General features: G+C 54.3%; 3 protein-coding genes across 5 annotated transcripts; 2 read left to right on the top strand and 1 right to left on the bottom strand.

Moving 5' to 3' along the window:
• Window positions 1-1,428: 1,428 nt before the first annotated feature.
• AK2 (adenylate kinase 2) lies at window positions 1,429-8,240 on the bottom strand. Of its 2 annotated transcripts, XM_063177247.1 has the most exons (7): window positions 8,127-8,240; window positions 7,614-7,739; window positions 5,709-5,819; window positions 5,512-5,606; window positions 4,874-4,946; window positions 4,184-4,379; window positions 1,429-2,247 (listed from the first exon to the last, which is right to left on the bottom strand). In XM_063177247.1, exons 1-7 carry the CDS (start codon window positions 8,238-8,240, stop codon window positions 2,240-2,242), a joined length of 723 nt encoding a protein of 240 aa, XP_063033317.1. In that variant the 3' UTR covers window positions 1,429-2,239. The 2 variants fall into 2 exon arrangements, with proteins under 2 accessions (XP_063033317.1, XP_063033316.1); XM_063177246.1 differs by lacking the exon at window positions 1,429-2,247 and having other exon boundaries at window positions 3,331-4,379.
• A 1,038-nt stretch (window positions 8,241-9,278) lies between these two features.
• Window positions 9,279-18,627, top strand: AZIN2 (antizyme inhibitor 2). 2 transcript variants are annotated; one of them, XM_063177401.1, is made up of 12 exons: window positions 9,279-9,558; window positions 10,071-10,184; window positions 10,348-10,451; window positions 11,442-11,616; window positions 11,688-11,864; window positions 12,641-12,813; window positions 13,532-13,663; window positions 14,784-14,949; window positions 15,070-15,232; window positions 15,680-15,792; window positions 16,485-16,705; window positions 17,622-18,627. In XM_063177401.1, exons 4-12 carry the CDS (start codon window positions 11,518-11,520, stop codon window positions 17,761-17,763), a joined length of 1,386 nt encoding a protein of 461 aa, XP_063033471.1. In that variant the 5' UTR covers window positions 9,279-9,558; window positions 10,071-10,184; window positions 10,348-10,451; window positions 11,442-11,517; the 3' UTR covers window positions 17,764-18,627. The 2 variants fall into 2 exon arrangements, with proteins under 2 accessions (XP_063033471.1, XP_063033470.1); XM_063177400.1 differs by lacking the exon at window positions 9,279-9,558 and adding an exon at window positions 9,777-9,918.
• A 987-nt stretch (window positions 18,628-19,614) lies between these two features.
• NDUFS5 (NADH:ubiquinone oxidoreductase subunit S5) lies at window positions 19,615-20,754 on the top strand. The gene is made up of 2 exons (XM_063177244.1): window positions 19,615-19,922; window positions 20,484-20,754. Exons 1-2 carry the CDS (start codon window positions 19,707-19,709, stop codon window positions 20,586-20,588), a joined length of 321 nt encoding a protein of 106 aa, XP_063033314.1. The 5' UTR covers window positions 19,615-19,706; the 3' UTR covers window positions 20,589-20,754.
• Window positions 20,755-21,141: the final 387 nt, after the last annotated feature.

Here is a 21,141-nt window from a genome sequence, read left to right on the forward strand (position 1 = left end):
CAGCACATTTTTAATGGAAAGAGATGGCCCAGGGCTTTCATCCCTCCCCCCATTCAAGATGCTGTTTCTTTTCAGCAGAAATATTGCTGCATTAGAGAACAGGTCACTTCCTCTATCAGTGAGAATTCAGTGTCCTATTTGATGCTGGTCCTTGTGCTATAAATAGGAATTTTCCCCTTTTATAGTTGCTGAATAATTGTGTGTATGAAATATGAACACAGTTTTCAAAAGAGTGCCTGATAAGCAGCTTGCTGGAACGAAATGGTTGAGCAGAAGGAATTTACAGCACCTGCAGAGCATCGTGTGCTGTGGAAAACATTCAAGGTCAGCCTGAGAGAGACAGGTCACAGCACAGATCCAGCTCCAGAGGAGCCAGGCTTGAGCTCACAGACTCCCCACTGCAGCCTCCCCACAGCTCCCCAGCACTCCATTTCATGCTCCACACTCAGGTAAGGATCAAACAGAGGCAGCCCAGCTCAGAGGAGCCAGGATTCCTCTATCCCACAGAGCAGAATGCCAGGAGGAGCAGGCAGAACAGGTTTTTAAAACAACAGCAGGCAAGGAGCAGAGGACACAATCCCAGACAAGGAGGAAGAGCACAGTTTAACAGCCACCAACAAAAGGAACAAGGGAAGAACGCCACAAAGGCCAGAGAGGCACAAGAATGGTAATGGAGGTGCAGAGAGGTAATGAAAATACCTGAGCACAGAGACAGAATGGAGGAGCAGGAGAGCCCAATTATGCTGGAAAACCAATAATTTCTGCAGGAAATGGGTACATGCAGCCCAACCCTTTCTGAACACATGCAGGGCTGCAAGAATCATGGATAAACAACAAACCTCCATCAGTCCATCAGGAACAGCCTCCTCTGGGGTACCACAGAGGGTCAGAGTCCCTGTGGAGGCAGGAGGAAGGGAAGACAGGAAATGCTCTCGTTCCCTGCATTAGGACAGAATTTTCCCAGTGAATTTAGAGAGAGGGAGGGATGCAGCAAAGTATGAAAGGCAGAACAGAAGACACAATAATGTGGCTTCCAGTTGCTGCAGAAGGAGAGAAGGAAATAACATCAGCTCCTCCACACACTGGAGATTCAAAGGGAGGAGGAAAAAAAGGGATTACATCAGTTCAAATGCTGCAAAGCTCTGGACAGAGAGGATACACAGGGACTTGGTGCTTTCAGCCTCACACAGGAAGAAACAGGAGAGAGAACCAGCAAAAAACCACCATTGCTATGGTGATCTAAAGCATTGGACACACTCAGCAAGGAGAAGAGATAAAAGGAATTAGAAGCCACATTTCCAGCTGCACAGAACATCCTTGAGATAGGATCAGGCCCCAGGATCCACCCAGCTCAATTGTTAGTTGATGCTGTCATCTGCCTCCTCATCCTCCACACTGTCTGCAGGTCAAAGAGGACACAGCACCAGATACAAATGTAAAGGGGTTATTTTATTATTGATTCAGAGGTTAGACAAGGCACCATTTATCTAAAAAGAAATGCAAAAAAACCTCCCCCAATTAAGTGTTATTTTTGCAGGCAATTAAGAAAAGTCTCTTTTGCATTTCTTCAGCATTGTGTGAATTCCAGCTTGGTCATGATCACAGAAAAGCCACCCCATTCCCAAGTAAGGCAGGTTTGGACTAGAGCCCCAGCCCCTCTGTTGAGCAGCAGAGAATCCTTGAGAAGTCTTTATGCCAGGGTTTAGGAATGCAGCAGAACAAGAAAAACAGAACTTCCAGGAAAAGACCATGTCTGTTTTTTCCTTTCCATTTCACACATGATGATGAATCATTTGTTCCTTTTGGTCCTCGCTGATAGGAAGCAACTTTAGAAAAAAATCACAGCAAACCTTTCAGTGGCCTCAGAGTACCAAGAGCCCATGAGACAAGCCCTGAAAGTCCTGGAGAAGCCTGGAGTAACATCTAGCCCTGCCCTCCAACAGGTCAAGGACCTGCAGCTGATCACTGAGACATGTTTCCCTCTCCACAATTGTTTTGCCTCCACAAACATGATTTCTAAGGAGAAGGCCGCCTCCTCTTCACAATGATTCTGCCAAATAAGAAATCCAACCAAAACCCAACCAAATCAGCCCCCCAACCCCTTGTTTGCCACCTCCTTCCCCCCCTCCCATCAATCATAGCCCCCTCCCAGCTGCCCTCCCTGCACCCAGGGAAGGGCTGCAATGGGTGATGTAGCAGAGTGTGCAGCGTTTGGTGGTGTCTCATCTGCTTGATGGAGTCACTCAGCTGGAATAAATGGGAACAGAGAGAAAAAAAATATTTAGGGAAAAACAAACAAACAAAATTAAGCATGGTTTATGGTAAAAAAAATCAAAAAACAACAAAAACCAAACAAAGGTTGGTGAGTTGGATGTGAAGAGAGCACAAGGGAGGAACGGAAAGAAGAGTGGGGGAACATCTTGCTCTTGCTGTAGAGTAAAACCTTGACCAAATCCAGGAATGCCAACTGGCTGGGAACCCTTCCCAGAGTGTAGGGAGCTGCATTTCCCCCTTTGGCTCTCAAAACAAAAGCTGCTTCCACACGACTTCTTTAGTCACCAAGATGCCAGGGCAGCTGTAACCCACACACTTTCCCACTCTCTGGGGCACGGCAGTCCTATCCTAAACACTGTCCCAACACACCAGTTCCAGGTTATCCTTCCACAGGAAACCCAGAGACAGAGCAAGGGCTGTCTGGGAGTCCCAGGGGACAACAGGCTGCTGGCAAACCCAGCCCTGTTTACTGTCAGAGCCTTTCTCCTCAGTCACGTGCTTGCTAGAGCAACAAGTCCACTGCTTTTGGTTTCCAGTTTGCTGGAAGGGAAGAGGTTCTGTCCCTGGAAAGGATGTGTGAGGACAGAGAGGGGATTGTCAGGCAAAAGAGAAGTTATCAAGGAAAAGAGCAAGGGATTCCTGAGGATTAAACATCTGCTCTGGCCACAGAGCTCACAGCAGCTCAGTGCACAGGATGGAGTGGGCCATCCCCAGAGAGAGAGAGAGGAGGATACTCAGTAACAATCAGTAAACACACATGGAATGCCAAAGGACAAAGTTTCATCTGAGCCAATCCATATTTACAGCACGGCCCTCTAGGAAGGGCTGGAATCCCTCGTGGCCAAAGGTCAGTGCCAGCCCTGCAGTGTCACCACACAGCAGCACAATGCCCTGGAAAGGCTCTGAGCACACACAGTGTCCTCAAACACAGCCTGCTGGAGCTGCTGGGTTTGCTCAAGAAACAGGAACATTTCCATGAGCTCAGTGAAGGTCGTTAGCTCAAGGGCACACGGAGCCAGTGCTTAATAACGCTGTCTCTCGAGCCTTGAGAAATCATTTGTTTTGCAATAAGGCTTTATTATATTTAGACTTTGGGATCAGGAGAAGCTCAATTCATCTTCCTCTCCTTGGTCAAAACCAAGGCAAGAGTGAAGAGTTAAAACCCAACTCCTTTTCTCATCCTCAGGACATCCCAACCTGCCACACAGTAACCGTCAGACTCTGACCACAGATTTCACATTAAAAAGCAGCATCTCACTAATTTGCTATAAATCCCACAGATAAATAAAGGTTGAAACCCCCCATCAAGTGCCATCAGAACAGGAACCTGCTACCCCACAGGGAATAAAACACATACAAGGAGAATCCATCATCATCCAGCCCCAAGGCTGTCCCTCAGGCTGCTCCCACGTAAACAGAGCAATCCCAGGTTTCAATCCTGCAGCTTCACATCTCCTGGGAAATCCTTGCCCCACATCCCCAACCTTCTCCAAGGCCCCTGTGGGGTAGCTGGGAGGAGCTGCGAGTACAGTTCCTTTCAGAGAGGAGCATTTCTAGGATGAAACAAAGGCTTTTTCACCCAAAGGAGTGCAGAGCCCATTTTGGCAGCTGGAGCCTGGGCTCGCTGCGGCCTCTAGAGGCCAAAAATCCCAACATCTGCACACAGACTGACGTTCACATATAACCACATCGAAACCGTTAACAGCTCGTTTAATTAAATTAGAGAATCAGCACAGCCCTGCCTTGGGCTGCATCACCTCATCCCTTCCCCTTCTACTCTGCTCAGCTCTTCACCCTCCTCGGCCCCAGAGAGACAGAACAGAGAAAGAGAGAGGAGAAAAAAAAAAAAAAAAAAAAAGAGAACCCCATCCTGGGATGGAGCTTTAAATGAACATAACCAGGTCTTTACATGTTGCTTTGGTGAAGGCTGCCAGGATGCTGGCAAACACCACGTCGGGGGACTGGGAGGCATCCACGGCCGTATGGATCCCTCTCTTGCTGTAGTAGGACACCAGGGGGGAGGTCTGGGTGTGGTAGGACTTGAGCCGCGTTTTCAGGGCCGTTTCGTTATCGTCCGAGCGCCGGATCAGGGGCTCTCCAGTGACCTGGGAGAAGCAAGGGGACATTCTCCAGCCAGCTGCAGCCTGGCATGCTCCCCCCTTCTCTCCCTGCTCCCCTCCTCCTCCAGGGCGGTGCAGCAGAGGAGATGGAGCGAACCCAGAGCAGCCAGAACAAGTCTCAGAGCGGTCACTGAAGAGAGAAGGGCTCAGCACTGTGGTTGTTTTCCCTACACACCACTCTGCTTGCTAAAAGGAGCCTCGAGAGCAGGCACCAGTTACAGCTGCTCCCCAGGATGGAAACCAGTCACAATTTGAGCTCTGCAGACTGGCCATGCCCTTCATCCAATCCATCCATCCCTCCAGGCCTCGCTCCCCGCAGTGCCGTTGGCTCAGGCTGCCCAAGCTGCTCCCCACGCTCCCCAGAAAGGCAGGACAGGGAGGTACAAGAGAAGGAAAGAAATGAGTTTTTCCAGGGAGAGACTGCAAAGCATCAGCTACACCCAAAGCAAGGTAAGCTGCAGCCTTGGGGGCTCACATACATCGTCCTTCATGTGCTCTTTCGGGGGTCTGAACTCCTCGTGATACGAGCGGCCGCTCGCTGGGTGAATCAGCCTGAGACAGAAAAGAAGTGTCAGCAAAGCAGCTGGTCAGGACAAGATCTCCTGAACCTGCCACTCATCAGCACAGAAACATCTGCCACAGCACCACCATTAGCCTTTCACTTGTAAGTAAATTCTCTCCAGTTATTTCTGTACCAAGGGCCTCTTCAGTTTGGAAGAGCAGCTGCGCTGGGAGATGGAGAAGGGGAGGTTTACATCCTGCTCTGCTGGGAAAGAGGTCTGGAAAACAGGGCAAGAGAACACACTCCTGACCCTGGAGGAAGTTTACTGGTACCCAAATGTACTCAGTGTCCTGTGTAAGGGAGCAATTACAGCTTTGGAGAGGAGGAACTTGGAGTGAGCTGAGATTTTCTATAGAAATCCCTGATTTATGGGCAAGGAAGGGGCTCTGCTCAAGGCTGGCCCAGGCAGAGGGCAGAAATAGAGACCAGGGAGGCATAACCAGCCTTAAGCTGGAATGAAAGGACAACTTGGGGACAACCTGGGATCTGAAATGAGGATGCTCTTCCACAGACTAGGAAACCCCAAGCCCTGAGCACTGGGACAGGAGGATTTACCGTCCCGTGATCCTCCGGATCAGCAGCGAGTCGGGGATGCTGAACTCGATGACGGAGTCGAGCTTCTCTTTCCTCTTCTCCAGGAGCTCATCCAGCTGCAAGAGCAAACACCCACCTGAGAGGGGCTGAGGGAGCAGGGCCCCCTGGGTTTGAGGGAAGGGGGTGCTGGAGCAGCCCCCGAGCAGGGGCTCCCATACCATCTCTGCCTGTTTCACGGTGCGCGGGAAGCCGTCCAGGAGGAAGCCGTTCTTGCAGGGAGGGGAGTCCAGGTTGTTCTCAATCAGCTCCACCACCATCTCATCGCTCACCTGCAGACATGAGACAGGTATGTTGTCAGGAGGGACACCCTGAATTTACACACAGCTGTGCCCATGTGGACAGGGTGGGATTTTTGGAGTTGTCCTGTGCAGGGCCAAGGGTTGGGCTCAATAATTCTTGTGTGTCCCTTCCAATTCTTGTGTGTCAGGATATTCTGTGATTATTCCACAATTCATGTCAATGCTCAGGCTGCCTGTTCAGACCTGCCCACATCAGGGCAGCACTCCCTGCAACACCAGGACATGGGCAATGCCACATTTCACTCCAGGGACGCTCCAGCCTACGCAGGGACTTGGATCAGCACTGTAACCACACTGTTACAAAGGTTACTGTATTGCAAGGAACGCTGTCAGCTCAAACTCCTTAGATTATAATTTTTTTTTTAACCAATTCACAATACAAAGTATCAACACAACCTTGATTTCCTGTTACTTTGTACCTTCACCTACACATCCACCTCGGGAGGCAGGCCTGGGCAGGAAGGGCAGAGTTGCTCATTGACTGCCGTAAACCTCATCCCAAGGTAAAAACCCAAGAGTTGCTGACAAGCTCTGGCTTCACTGCATAGTTTTTTTCCCCATCTAACAATCTCAGCATACCACTGGGATTAGTGCCTTTTCCACACTGCAGCACTCACAGATGCTGCAGCCCCAGCAATAGCTGTTTATTTGGGAGCAGTTCTGTTTTCTCCAGCACACACAGCTGGGACCCAGCAGGACTGGGGACCAGGATGTCACAACACACAAACAAACAGCTCTGCAGGCAGGAGGAGTAAGCAACAAGTCACTTCTGTGCCTTCCTGATTACACCCTTTGGAGAAAAAAAGATCCTGAGCATAAAGCCCATCCTGAAATGCTGGGGTGCTCCCAGCTGAGTTATCAGAGCTGCTGGATGTGCCCCTGGAGCAGCCTGGAGCTGCCTGCCACACACAAACACACGTGGCAGATACCACCAGCCTGGCCAGATAACGGCCCTATCTTTCATAACCAGCTGGGTATTGCAGGCTCGGTGTTGCAATGAGCTCTGAGCAGAAGTCAGATAAGGCTGCTCTCCCCATCTGGGGCCTGCAGATTCTCCCTGGGGTGTCAGGAGCCTGTGGCAGCCACAGGGATGCTTTAGATCTGCCCCACACTGGGGCAAGTCACTGCAATTTGTGGCTCCTTGAGTTTCCCTGAGATATTTCAGTCGTTAGGATGAGATAATGAGACCCTCAGAAAATGAATATCAGAGATTCTAACTTGTGTCCCTTGAGAATCCAAAGTGTCTCTCTCATACAGCATAAAGCCCATCCTACCACAGCAACACCTTTAGGTCCATTTTCACCTTATAGTTACAGGTGAATCGAGCTTATGCAAGAGCTGGGATGCAGATGAACCCTCTGAAGTGATACCTGGAGCTCAGGTATCAAGTGAAGAGACACAGGAGCCTCAAAGCCTGGCTGTAACATCCTGCAGCTCCAAGGATACACTGTGACCTCAGTGTTCAGGAGCCAGAAAATTACCAGCCAGACTGCACCCCCTACAAGATAAAAACAACCCAGGGCCACAAGCTGCTGGTAAGCAAACATTAATTTTGAAGAGGAAGGATGTTTGTATAGGATGCTTCTCCTGCAGGGTGAAAGAAGCCCCCACCCTAACCTTACCCTCACCCTGCAATCTGCCTTCACCCTGCAATCTGCATTCCAACACTAATGAAAGAATCCTAATTAGGAGATGGATTTTGCCTGCTCTCATTCCAGATGCCGCCAGCCTGTATCCCCTCCCAGCGCATTCCCCAGGACCCACCAGCTTCCCCGAATCCATCGTCTCCTTGAGCCGCTTGCCCAGCTCGGAGCCCGAGGCCACCATGGCCCGCAGCATGTCGCCGGTAGCCAGGTGACACACGCAGTAGGTCTCGGCCAGCTTCGGGGCCTGTGGAAGAGGACAGAGGTGAGATCGAACCTCGGAGGCTGAGGATCCCCGGCCGGAGGGGCCTCGTCCCCCTGTCGGGACAGTCGCTGACCGGCCCGCACGTGGCCAGGCCCGGCACGGAGCCCCGGAGCTCAGCGACACCCGGTCCGATCCGGGACAAAGGGATCGGGGACAAAGAGCCGCGGCGAGCGGGGCCCTGGAGGCGGGATAGAACCGAGCCCTTCCAGAAGGGAGAGCCGGGCCCACACGGACACACCGCACACCGCCATCCCTCAGCGGGCAGCCCAAGGCCGGACACCCGCGTCCCTCCCTCCACGCGGGGGTCACACGCTGAGCGCCGGCAGCGGGGACGGTCCCGCCGGCCGCTCCCGCCCGCATCGCCCTCACCTGCGTGCCCTTGCCGGCGCCGGGCGGGCCCAGCAGCACGGCGCGGATGCCGTGGCGGATCCCCGCGGCCGGGGCCTGCCCGCGGCCCGGGCCCGCCTGAGCGCTCGGAGCCATGGCCGCCGCCGACTGCGCGCCCGGCCCGCGCCTCGTGGGCGGGGACAGCGCCGCTGGGCGGGGCCATGCAAACGAGATGTGTAATATGCAAATAACAGCGAGTTTTTACATGAGTGGGCGGAGTTATGAATGAAGTAGGCGGGGTTATGTATGATGTAGGCGTGGTCATGCCGAAGTGGGCGTGGCTTTGCTCGCCACTTGGATCGCTCGGGGTCCCCGAGTTCGCCCCGAGTTGTCCCCAATTCCTGGGCTCTGTGTCCAGCTCTGGGTCACTCAGCTCAAGGAGGGCGTTGGGCTGCTGGAGTGTGTCCAGAAGAGGGAAACGGGGCTGGAGTACAAATCTGATGAGGAGCGGTTGAGGGAGCTGAGCCAGGAGAAAGGGAGGTTCAGGGCTGACCTTATCTCTCTGAAAGGAGTTTGGAGCCGGGCAGCAATAGGGTTTGCCTTCCAGGTAGCTGGTGACAGGGCAAGAGGACACAGTCTTAAGCTACACAAGGGCACAAGGTTGGACATTAGGAAGAATTTCTTCATAGGAAGATTAGACATTGGAACAAGTTTCCCTGGGAAATGATGGAGTCACCACTTTTGGAAGTATTTAAGGAAAGACTTGGGGCTGTGGGCCAGTTAACACAGTGGTGTCTGGTCAGAATTGGACTTTGTGATCTCAGAGATCTTTTCCAACCTAATCGATCCTGTGATCCTGAGCTGTGTTGTGTGGAATGGGCTCAGTGCCCTGCTCTGCCTGAGCTGTGCATCACAACACTGCCCAGCACATCCAGGGGGGGCTGGCACTGCAGGGCTCTGTGCTCTCTGCTCTCCCAACCTCTCTGCATGGTCCCCACACCCCACAGAGCACAGTCCAGCACTGGGGATGGGCCAGAGCACAGGCAAAACCAGCCAGGATCTCACAGCAGACAAAACCTTCCTTGGCCCTGGTTGCCAGGAGAGTCTGTGGCAAAGCCAAGACCACAGTGTTGAATACAGAAACCCAGGATAATTTGGTCCTTTTCACTCCCCCCTCAGCGGGGACAGCCACCTCTCCACAGACAGAACATTGGCTCCTCAACAGCACCAGAGAGAGATCTAAGGAAAGTTAAAAACAATTGTGGGATGAGCAGTGGCACCGTGTCCAAGATCCAGCTCTCACAGATCACACAGAGCATCTGCACTGGTGGCAGAGCTGGATCTGCCCCTGGGGCACCCAGGACCAGCCCCTGACATCTTCCCAACTCCCTCCCCCTCTGCGGATTCCCAGCCAGACACCGCTCAGCCTTTCATCTGCAGGAAGCCTGCTTTCCCTGGCAGCGCCATTCCCGAGGTATTTCGGCCTCTCTTCCCCCGTCAGGGTCCCCGCGGGAGGCAGGGCAGGGCTGCCGGGCTGGGGATGAGCTGCGGGGACGCGGTGAGAGCCCGGCGTGGCTGCAGGGGGAGAGGAGGGGGAGCCTCCTCCAAAAGGGATGAAGGATGCTCGGAGGCGGCCCAGCCAATGGCGTGGCTGGATTTGGTCGTCATGGCTACGGTTGGGAGGCAGGGCAGGGAGGGAAGGGGTGCAGAGCCCCCCCATCCTCTGCAGGGGCTCGGGACAGACAGGGAGCTGGGGCAGGACGCACAGCCGGCCCTGGGGCTGGTTCATTCTCCTGGGATACCCATGGCAGAAGCTGTTTAAATGCTTTCCGAGGTAAGGGGGCGTTTGGGGGGGGGCTGTGGGGGGGCTGCTTTGCCTGGCACAGTGAGAAGGGAGCTGTGGAGTGCCTAATTTAAGAAGGGATGAAGGGCATTGTGCTGTCAGTGCCCCTCTCCCTCTCTAAGCCCTGCACTGCTTCTCCCCAGGAACCCCAGACCCAGAGGCACAGCTACAGCTCAGGCTGCTGCAGGAGCTCGGTGTTTATTGGGGAGCCCCCCTGACAGCACACCAGGACACCCGGGAAGGACAACCTGACCCTGGTAAGGCTGGGGCATGAGTCCTGACAGGAGTGACCCATTTAATCCTTTCTGTGCCCAGCCAGGGTGGCCTGGTGCTTTTTGGTGATGGGGGCTGAAGGGTAAAGCTGAAGGAGTTGCTCTCCTTTCCCTCTCCCTCTCTAAACCCTGCACTGTTTCTCCCCAGAAACTCCAGACCCAAAGGCACAGCAACACCTCAGGAGCTCGGTGTTCCTTGGGGAGCCCCCCTGACAGCACGCCAGGACACCTGGGAGGGACACCAGGACCGTGGTAAGGAGGGGATGTCCCAGGGGAAACGACCCATTTCATCCTTTCTGTGCCAACCAGAGTGGGCTGGTGCTGTTTGGTGATGGAGACTGAAGGGTAAAGCTGAAGGAGTTGCTCTCCTTTCCTTCTTAGAGTCCTCCTTTCATTCTAAGAGTTCAAAACATGTTTTTTCAGCCCATTCCTGTCTCTGGAATGGGCTGGTGGTGCTTGCTCAATGCATTACAACATCCTGCTGCTCTGGGGTCAGTGTGGTCTCTCTCCCAGTGCCCCTGGAATGCTGTCAGGAGGTCTCTGTGCAGCTCTGAGAGATGAAACCTCTGCCTCCTGCTCACTTCCAATCAGACCGACCATGCTCCTGGAAGAGCCCTGGAGCTACACCTGGATTATCAGGGTGGAAATGTTCCCTGCTAGCTCACCAGCTCCCTGGGTTGTGGGCCAGGCTGGATGCAGGGCAGGAGATTGTTAAAGCTCAGGGTGTGAGCTCAAAGCTAAAGGCCTGCTAGGATGAGCCAGAAAACTCTGTGCTGTTTGATTGTCCCCTTGTTCCACACCCTGTGACACGGGACAGCCGTGGAACTGCATCCACAGCAGGGATCCAGGCTGTGCAGAGGCTGGGTGGTGCCAGTGAGTGCCCTGTGCAGGGGCTTCCTCCTGGGAAGGTGGGTCCAGGAGGCCTCAGCTGTTTGGGATCCATCTGGGATGTTCAGGGCCCTGTCCCGGCCCAGAGAGGCATCTCTGCTCTTTGTGGTGCACTCTTGGCTCTGTTGTTGATTGTTCTGGTGCCTGCTGATGCTGCTGTGTGCCAAAACAGCTCTGAACTGCAGAGAAATGTGTCTCCTCCCCCAGGGAAGATGCTGTAACCCACAGCAGGGCTCTGCTGAGCTGCTGGTTTGGAGCAGAGCAGCACAGAGCTCTGCCTTGCCTGTGGGATGGGTGGCCCGTGCTGATGGAGCTTCTGGACCCTTCCTCTAAATATTCCTTTCCTTTTTACAGTGTGTCTCATCCTTAGAAGCCATCCCCAACTCCAGGAGGCTTTAAAGGATCATCCCCACGCCCAGAACATCCCACCATGAACGGGTTCTTGAACGAATCCGACTTCCTGATGGTGGAGGAGGGCTTCACCACCAGAGACCTCCTGGAGAACCTGCTGGGAGAGCTGTGCCAGGAGGTGAGGGCTGAGGCTCCTGCTGCTGCCAAAGGGCACTCCTGGAGCTGCTGCTCACTCTGGCTGTCCCCTAGGGCCAGCAGCAGCAAGCATTCTTCGTGGCAGACCTGGGGGACGTCGTGAAGAAGCACCTGTGTTTCCTGAAGGCCCTGCCCAGGGTGAAGCCCTATTTCCCAGTGAAATGCAACGGCAGTGAGGGGGTGCTCAGGCTGCTGGCAGAGCTGGGGGCAGGATTTGCCTGTGCCAACAAGGTAGGGCTGTGGGAGGGCAGCTCCAGGGGAAATGTTTGTGGGGGCGTGGCAGAGCTCATCCTCCTTTCCTAAGTCTGTGCTCTAGGTGACATTGACAGGGGCAGGAGTGTCCCTGTGCTGTCACAGCCCAAAAATCCCTGTCCCATCTGTGTTGTCCCCATTCCTGTCCCTGGAGCACATCCCTGGGGTGTCACTGTCACATCTGTCCAGCTCTTGGTGTCCTCGGGGCTGAGCCTAAAGCTTTTTGCTCCCTCCTGCTTGTCATTTTTAACAGCCAGACTTCCAGGGAAGAGGCAAAATGAAATCACTTACTTTTATGTAATTAAATAGGACAAGAGGAATTTCTTGTCCCCGTTCCTGTCCCTGGAGCTGCTGTCCTGGCTGGTGGCACAGCACATCCCTGGGGTGTCACTGCCACATCTGTCCAACTCTTGATGTCCTTAGGGCTGAGCCTAAAGCTTTTTGCTCCCTCCTGCTTGTCATTTTTAACAGCCAGACTTCCAGGGAGGAGGCAAAATTCAATCACTTTTATGTAATTAAATAGGACGAGAAAGGGCAAGAGTTGTCACAGCCCCAGCCCTGCTAACCCCACTTGTTTCCTCTCCCATTCTCTGGTGTTTTCAAACCTCTCCATGCCAGCACAAGGTCCACTGTGATCCCTTGGAGCTCTGGTAGCTTTTCCCTGCAAATGCCCAGGCTGTGACACTGCTCAGCCCTGGTGGCTGGTGCCCACCCAGCTCCTGGGACCTGCTGCACGTGTCCCCTTGTCCCCGCAGGCAGAGATCAGCCGCGTCCAAGGCATTGGGGTGCCACCAGACAGGATCTTCTACAGCAGCCCCTGCAAGCAGGTGGCCCACCTCAGGTATGCAGCCAGCCACGGGGTCAGGCTGATGGCCTTTGACAACGAGGTGGAGCTGGGCAAGGTGGCCAGGAGCCACCCCCGTGCCAGGTGGGTGCCTGGCAGTGCCACAGGGGCGGGGAATGGGCAGGGGGCTCTGGGGGGCAACAGGAGGTTGGACAAGGTGGGTGTCAGTCGCTTCTCCCAAGTGATGGGACAAGAGGAACGGCCCCTCAAGCTGTGCCAAGTTTAGATGGGATATGGGGGAAAAATTGAATCACTGAATGTGTGACCAGGCAGTGGAACAGGCTGCCCAGGGAAGGGGTGGAATCACCATGGCAGCACCAGGGGAAATACCCCATAATGGTATTGGGGTGGGAAATGTCCTATAATGATATTGGGGTGGGAAAAATCCCATCATGGTATTGGGGTGGGGAAAATCCCATAATGATATCGGGGTGGGAAAAATCCCATGGTAGCAGCAGGGGAAATGTCCCATAATCACATTGAGGTGGGAAAAATTCCACAACACCAGGGGAAATATCCCATCATGGTATTGGGGTATGAAATATTCCATTATGGTATTGGGGTGGGAAATGTCCCATCATGGTATAGGGGTGGGGAAAATGCCATTGCAGCACCAGGGGAAAGGTTAAAAAAGCTTGTAGATGTGGTGCTCAGGGACATGGTTTAGTGCTGGGCTTAATACTTGGGGTTAATATTTGGTCTCAGTGATCATTGAGGGCTTTTCCAGCCCTCAAAGGCTTTTCCTCTATGATCCTGTTATTCCAAGGCCCTTTAACCCAGCTTTGGTGGCTTTGCTGTGCAGGATGCTGCTGGGGATCACTGCTGACTCCATCCCTGCTGCCCACCCCAGCCTGAGCTTTGGCAGCACGCTGCAATCCTGTGGGCACCTGCTGCAGGCAGCCAAGGACCAGGCTGTGGAGGTTGTTGGCATCAGGTACAGCCCTGGGCTCCCTCCCTGGGGGTGCTCAGCCCCTCTGGATGGGGATCTGGGGAGCTCTGCCCTGCTGGAGCAGCAGTGCTGCAGCTGCTGTGCTTGGGAGGGAGGTGAAGGAGGGGATTTGATCTTGGTGGGGCCAATTTGGGGCAGGTTTGACCCCAGGAAAGGCTCCGTGGGGCTCTGTGGGTCTGGCTTGGGTCATTGGGAGGGCTGTGAAGGCAGGGATTTGATTTTACTGGGACAAATTTGGGGCAGGTTTGACTCCAGGAAAGGCTCTGTGGGTCTGGTTGGGGTCAGTGCTCCAGCTGCCCTTGGGAGCGAGGTGAAGGAGGGGATTTGATTTTGTTGGGACCAATTTTGGGCAATTTTGACCCCAGGAAACGCTCCATGGGGCTCTGTGGGTCTGGCTTGGGTCATTGGGAGTGAGTTTAAGGCAGGGATTTGACCTTGTTGGGACTGATTTGGGGCAGGTTTGACCCCAGGAAAGGCTCTGTGGGTCTGCCTTGGGTCAGTGCTCCAGCTGCTCTTGGGAGTGAGGTGAAGGCAGGAATTTGACCTTGTTGGGACCAGTTTGGGGCAGGTAGGGATTTGACCTTGTTGGGACTAATTTGGGGCAGGTTTGACCCCAGAAAAGGCTCCATGGAGCTGGCTTGGGTCAATGCTCCAGCTACTCTTGAGAGGGAGGTTAAGGCAGGGATTTGATCTTGGTGGAACTGATTTGGGACTAACTTTGACTCTAGGAAAGGCTTCCTGGGGCTCTGTGGGTCTGGCTTGGGTCATTGGGAGTGCTGTGAAGGCAGGGATTTGATCTTGTTGGGGCCAATTTGGGGCAGGTTTGACCTTAAGACAGGCTCTGTGGGGCTCTGTGGGTCTGGCTTGGGTCAGTGATCCAGCTGCTCTTCAGAGAGAGGTTAAGGCAGGGATTTTATTTTGTTGGCACCAATTTGGGGCAGGTAGGGATTTGACCTTGTTGGGGCCAATTTGGGGCCCCAGGAAAGGCTCTGTGGGTCTGACTTGGGATGGTGTGTGGGAAACTCTGCGAGTGCCAACCCCAGGGCCGTGTCCCCTCTGCTCTGGGGGTGACCAGGCCCTGCTGAGATGGGGTCTGTCCCCTCAGCTTCCACCTGGGGAGCCGTGGGCTGGAGCCCCAGGCCTGGGCGCAGGCTGTGGCCACAGCACAGCTGGTGTTTGACATGGGGACAGAGCTGGGACACCACATGCACCTCCTGGACATCGGGGGAGGCTTCCCTGCCACCGAGGACACCAGAGCCCCGCTGGAAGAGGTATAAACCTGCAACAGCCACCGTCAGCAGGCAGGGAATGAGCTGGGAGCTCTCCCTGGGCTTGCATCCATGCAGAATTCCCAGCTAACCAAAGGGAAGGTTCTTTTCCTTCCCTCACAGATTGCTGCTGGGATAAACTCTGCCTTGGATTTGTACTTCCCTGAGGGCAGCGGGGTGGAAATTATTGCCAGGCCTGGGCGTTACTTCGTCACCTCTGCCTTCACCTTGGCTGTCAGCATCACTGCCTTGGAGGAGATCCCTGTGGAGCAGCCTGGCTCTGATGGTAGGTGTGACAGCAGGGATGTCCCCTGTGTCCCTGAGTCCCCCTGAACCCTCTCCCTGCTCCCTGGTGTGTCCCCTGTGTCCCTGAACCCCTCTGAACCCTTTCCCTATTTCCTGAGGTGTCCCCTCTGTCCCTGAGACTCCCTGAACCCTCCCCTCTTCCTGATGTGTCCCCTGTGTCCCTGAGCCCTCTCTCTGTTCCCCAATGGGTTCCCTGTGACCCTGAGACCCCTTGAACCCTTTCCCTGTTCCCTGAGGTGTCCCCTGCATCCCTGAGCCCCTCTGAGCCCTTTCCTCACTCCCCAATGTGTTCCCTGTGTCCCTGAACCCCTCTGAGCCCTCTCCCCACTCCCCAATGTGTCCCCTGTGTCCCTGAACCCTCTTCCCACTTCCTGAGGTGTCCCCTGTGTCCTTGGGCTACCTGAACTCTCTCCCCCCTCCTTTCCAGAGGAAGAGTGTGGCAGCAAGAAGAGCCTGGTCTATCACCTCAGTGACGGCATCTACGGTGCCTTCAGCTGCCTCCTGTTCGACAGCCCCTGCCCCAGGCCCCGGCTGCACAGGGTGAGGGGCTCAGTGTGCCATGGGGGCACGGGGAGGGGCTCAGTGTGCCATGGGGACATGGTGAGGGGCTCAGTGTGCCATGGGGACAGCTCAGGATGCCCCTCATGTGAAGTCAGCCTCCCCCTGCCACAGGGGGCTGAATTTGGGGCTCAGTGTGTCACTGGGACATGCTCATCCCACAGAGGCCCTTGGGGACAGCTCAGGATGCCCCTCAGCCACCTTCCTGCCACAGGGAAGCTGCACCCAGTCTGTGGGGCTGAACTTGGGGGTCAGTGTGCCATGGGGACATGGTAAAGGGGCTCAGTATGGCACTCGGACACGGTGAGGGGCTCAGTGTGCCATGGGGACACGGGGAGGGGCTCAGTGTGGCACTGGGACATGATGAGGGGCTCAGTGTGCCATGGGGACAGCTCAGGATGTCCCTCATGTGAAGTCAGCCTCCCCCTGCCACAGGGGGCTGAATCTGGGGCTCAGTGTGCCATGGGGACATGGTGAGGGCCTCACCTCCTTGGGGTCACGGTGAGGGGCTCAGTGTGCCATGGGGACATGGTGAGGGGCTCAGTGTGCCATGGGGACAGGGTAAAGGGGCTCAGTGTGGCACTGGGACACGGGGAGGGGCTCAGTGTGCCATGGGGACATGCTGAAGGGCTCAGGGTGCCCCTGGCACACCCCCAGCCCCGTTTCCCCTGCAGAGGCCGTGCCCAGAGCAGCCCTGGCACAGCTGCAGCCTGCGGGGCCCGCGGGGGCACGCTGAGGAGCCCAGCATCGCCGAGGGGCTGCGGCTGCCCCAGCTGCACGTGGGGGACTGGCTGATCTTCGGGGACATGGGAGCCTACAGCATGCCAACGTCACCCCTGGGCACAGCTGGCGGCGCCCAGGCTCGGGTCACCTACGCCATGTCCCGCATGGCCTGGTAAGGGACGGGCAGGGAGGGTTCTGTGCCAGGGGATGGATTCAGTTCCTGCAGGGCACAAGGGAGAGGGGAAATCTGAGTGCCACGACTGGAAATTCAGGGTGAAATCATGGCTTCAGAGGAAAAAATAATATTTTAAAAAATATTATTATTATATTAAATTTTAAATTAAATTAATTTTATATTAAATTATATAAATAATATAATAATTCTAATTCTAATTCTAATTCTAATTCTAATTCTAATAATAATAATAATAATAATAATAATAATAATAATAATAATAATAATATATTAAACTTGAGCCTTCTTTTCCACCTGGGAAATCTGAGTGTCAGAACCTGGAAATTCAAGGTGAAATCATGGCCCCAGAGGCAAAAATCCTGCTTTTAAAATAGTATTATTATTATTATTATTATTATTATTATTATTATTATTATTATTATTACTACTACTACTACTACTACTACTACTACTACTACTACTATTACTATTACTATTATTACTATTGTTATTATAATAATATTAAAAATTAAATTAAATTAATTTCATATTAAATAATATATTACATACATTATTATACTATATAATAATAGAATACATATATATATTATAACATATTATTATACAATAATATCTTATATAATATTCTTATTATTATATTAAACTTGAGCCTTCTCTTCTACCTGGGCCCAAGGGAGAGGGGGAAATCTGAGTCCCAGAACCTGGAAATCCGGGGTGAAATCCTGGCCTCAGAGGAAAAAATCCTATTTTTTTCAAATTTTATCATACTTGAGGCAGTTTTTTTGGTGGAGAGAAAAGATCCAGCTCACCTCTGAGGGACAGGAGAGCCCTGGAGTGTCCCCATCCCATTCTCAAGGGGCTTCTCCTCCCCCTTGGGTGTCTCCCCTTGCAGGAAAACCATCCAGCTGTTGCAGGGAAAGCCACCCCAGACAGAAGAAGAGCGTGAGAGCCTCTGCACGCCCCTGTCCTGTGGCTGGGAGATGGCAGAGACCCTTTGTGTGCCCCCTGTCTTCGCTCCAGCTGGCATCATCTGAGCAGCTCTGGGCAAGGAGCCACGCTGGGAAAGGGCCTGTGGTGGTGCTGGCAGGAGAAATGTCCCAAAATGGTGTTGAGGTGGGGAAAATCCCATAATGGTATTGGGGAAAAATCCCATTGCAGCACTAGGGGAAATGTCCCAAAATGGTGTTGGGGTGGGGAAAAATCCCATAATGGTATTGGGGAAAATTCCCATGGCAGCACCAGGGGAAATATCCTATAATGGTGTTAGGGACATTAGGGTGGGGAAAATCCCACTGGGTGTCTGACTCCATCCCAGTCTGTTAGTTGAAAATTATCAAAAGATTTTTGTGAGTTTTCTAATTTGGGATTGATGCTGGCGAATTTTCAGGGTTTAGTGTCTCTTTTTGGGTCGAGAAATCTGTCCCAAACACTAGGGGGACTCTGGAGCTATTTGGGAACAGTTATTTTTTGAAATTCTTTTGTGTTGGGATCAAAGGGTTGGCATTTGCAGGGGTGAAATAATTCTCAGTCTGTCCTGTATTTATTAAAGCAGCTGTCATATTCCACCCTCCCCGTGAAAAACACCAATCTCCTGTTTTTAAAATTTTAAAAATTTAATAGTAATAAAATGGTTATAAAAATAGTAATACAATTAGATTAATAATAATTTGGACAATTTGAATTAGGCCAATATGAGACAACAAATACAAAGAGTTATAGACAGTCCAGGTACCTTTTTCTGGGCAGCACGAGCCCGAAAAAGGACACAGTTAACAGAGGATTAACCCTTAAAAACAATAACCTGTTGCACATTCACACACCTCAAACACGATGCATAAATTCCATTCAAACACAGAATTCTGTCTGTGTTATCCTCTCCCATAAATCCTGCTCCTCCAGCTCCTGTGGTGTCCCCGTGCCTTCCAAAGGGGTTTGGCAGGTTTGGGTTCTGGTTTTAGGGGCGGGGGTGATCACTGAGAGCCCGGGGTGGCTTGAGGGGTTGGGTGAGGAAGGCCCTGGCTCTTCCTCCTGTGCCAGGAACTGGGAGAGCTGGGGGGCACTGGGAGAACTGGGAGGCACTGGGAGAACTGGGAGGGCACTGGGAGGAGGACAGAGGGAGGACTCTGGGGCACTGGGAGGACACTGGAAGCACTGGGAGGGCACTGGGAGGATTGGGAGGGCACTGGGAGGACACTGGGAGGGCCCTTGGAGGGCACTGAGAGGACACTGGGAGCACTGGGAGGGCACTGGGAGCACTGGGAGGAGGACAGAGGGAGGACTCTGGGGCACTGGGAGGACACTGGAAGCAGTGGGAGGGCACTGGGAGGAGTGGGAGGGCACTGGGAGGGCACTGAGAAGACACTGGGAGGACACTGGGAGCACTGAGAGGGCACTGGGAGCACTGGGAGGGCACTGGGAGCACTGGGAGGACACTGGGAGCACTGGGAGGGCACTGGGAGCCCTGGGAGGACACTGGGAGCACTGGGAGGCACTGGGAGAACTGGGGGGGCACTGGGAGGAGGACAGAGGGAGGACTCTGGGGCACTGGGAGGACACTGGAAGCAGTGGGAGGGCACTGGGAAGATTGGGAGGGCACTGGGAGAGCACTGGGAGGGCACTGGGAGCACTGGGAGGGCACTGGGAGCACTGGGAGGACACTGGGGGGTCGCTGGGAAGACACTGGGAGGACACTGAGAGCACTGGGAGCACTGGGAGCGCCTTGCGCACCGTGGCCGCCAGAGGGCGCCGGGGCGCGGCGCGCAGCGAGCTCTCCCATCCGCCAGAGGGCGCTGCAGCGCGGGACGGGGTGCTCCTGCCGCTCCTCTCCCTGGCCCCGCCCAGCCGTAGAGCGCAACGCGGTGCCGCGCCTCGGCCGCGCTTGACGGCGGGGGCGCCGCGAAAGGCCCGTGAAGGACGGCGGCGGGCCCGTGAGGGCGGAGCGGCGCGACAGCGGCCGTGTCGCGACAGCAGCGCAGCCATGCCGTTCTGGGGCCTGCAGAAGCAGCTGGGCATCGATGTGGACAGCTTCCTGCTGCGGCAGAGCATGCCGCAGCCGCACGGCCAGGCCGCGGTGTGCCACGCCTTCGAGCGCGAGTGGGTGGAGTGCGGGCACGGGCTGGGCCAGACCCGCGCCCGGCGCGAGTGTCAGCTCGAGTACGAGGATTTCATGGAGTGCATGAAGCGCACCAAGCTGGTGGGTGAGCGGGGGGGACACGGGGGGCCTGGGGGATCCTGATAAAGGGGGCAGCAAGTGCGGGCTGGGGGGACTCCAGGTGTTGGGAAGGGTGCAGAGGGTCCTGGCAATGCCCTGGGGAAGGTTTGGGGGTTCCAACCCAGGGTGGGAGCGCTGCCCGCCTTGAGGGGGGGGGCCTGGCCCTGCGACAGCCCCTTCCCCCGGGCTGTGGGGGCTGCAGAAGCTCCGGGAGCTCCTGGAAGAGTTCCAGCCCAGTGTGGAGCTCCTGCCCGTTGGATGGGATTTTATTCCCTCCCAGCCAAAGCATTCCATGTTTTGGCTCCATGTGGAGCCGACCTTTGTCCCTGTCCCCAGCGCTCCTCCAGCACCCTCCACACCCAGGACAAAATCCTGGTCAGAAAACGCGGCTGGAAACCCAAATCTCATCAGTCCTGAAAGCCGCAAAATCTTTGAGAAGAGCCTCGAACCGGAGTGAGGAGCCCCAGAGCGGGGTTAGCGGGGGCTGCACATCTGGGGGGCTGCCCTGGGGACCCCCTGAGACCCCCCCTGTGTCCCTGGCAGACTCAGCGGCTCCGGACCATCCTGGAGCAGCGGGACAGGATGATCAAGCAGGGGAAGTACACACCCCCCGAGCACCACATGGGCAAGGAAGAGCCCAGGCCCTGATTGCCTCTGGAATCCCTCCTGGAAGAAAAGAGAAAAATTCCTCTTGGAAGAAAAATTCCCCTTGGAAGAAAACCCCCAGAGCATGGGGCAGGGGCCCTGCTGTGGCTGGAGGGGAGCAGCCTCAGGCTGGGCATTGCTGGGGCAGTAAATATCCCTTTGGAATGTCTCCTTGCCTCTGTCTCCTCTTTTTTTTGGGGGGGGGGGGGAACACCTCGTTTACACATGGGTTCAGAGCAGAAATGGATGGATTTGGGATCCCTCTGGGGTTTTCATTGTGTGGGAGGCAGATTTCCTCACTGGGGGAACTCTGGAAATAATGTCCTTTTAAATTTTTTTTTTCATGAGTTTTTATATTTTTCTCCTGTGAATGACCCAAGACCCCATCCTGGTTGGATCCTGGCTAATTCCTGGCTGTCCTTGCAGTTACTGATGGAGAATGATAATCCTCAGGGATTCTGATTGCTGCTTTAAATGTGAAAGTTCTGCTGGTGGTGAGTTTGAGAGGAAAACCAACATTAGGACATCAGTGCTCCATGGATCTCAGCTGTAAAAA

The sequence above is a fragment of the Melospiza melodia genome, chromosome 27 (genome assembly GCF_035770615.1).
Source record: "Melospiza melodia melodia isolate bMelMel2 chromosome 27, bMelMel2.pri, whole genome shotgun sequence".
NCBI classification, from domain to species: domain Eukaryota; kingdom Metazoa; phylum Chordata; class Aves; order Passeriformes; family Passerellidae; genus Melospiza; species Melospiza melodia.

Coding starts and splice junctions, on each gene's coding strand:
- AZIN2 (XM_063177401.1), top strand. CDS start 11,518: ATGAACGGGTTCTTGAACGAATCCGACTTCCTGATGGTGGAGGAGGGC. Junction 11,865..12,640: donor GATTTGCCTGTGCCAACAAG/GTAGGGCTGTGG, acceptor TTGTCCCCGCAG/GCAGAGATCAGCCGCGTCCA. Junction 13,664..14,783: donor GTGGAGGTTGTTGGCATCAG/GTACAGCCCTGG, acceptor CTGTCCCCTCAG/CTTCCACCTGGGGAGCCGTG.
- NDUFS5 (XM_063177244.1), top strand. CDS start 19,707: ATGCCGTTCTGGGGCCTGCAGAAGCAGCTGGGCATCGATGTGGACAGC. Junction 19,923..20,483: donor GCATGAAGCGCACCAAGCTG/GTGGGTGAGCGG, acceptor TGTCCCTGGCAG/ACTCAGCGGCTCCGGACCAT.
- AK2 (XM_063177246.1), bottom strand. CDS start 8,240: ATGGCTCCGAGCGCTCAGGCGGGCCCGGGCCGCGGGCAGGCCCCGGCC. Junction 5,607..5,708: donor CCGTGAAACAGGCAGAGATG/GTATGGGAGCCC, acceptor TTGCTCTTGCAG/CTGGATGAGCTCCTGGAGAA. Junction 4,947..5,511: donor ATCCGGAGGATCACGGGACG/GTAAATCCTCCT, acceptor TTTCTGTCTCAG/GCTGATTCACCCAGCGAGCG.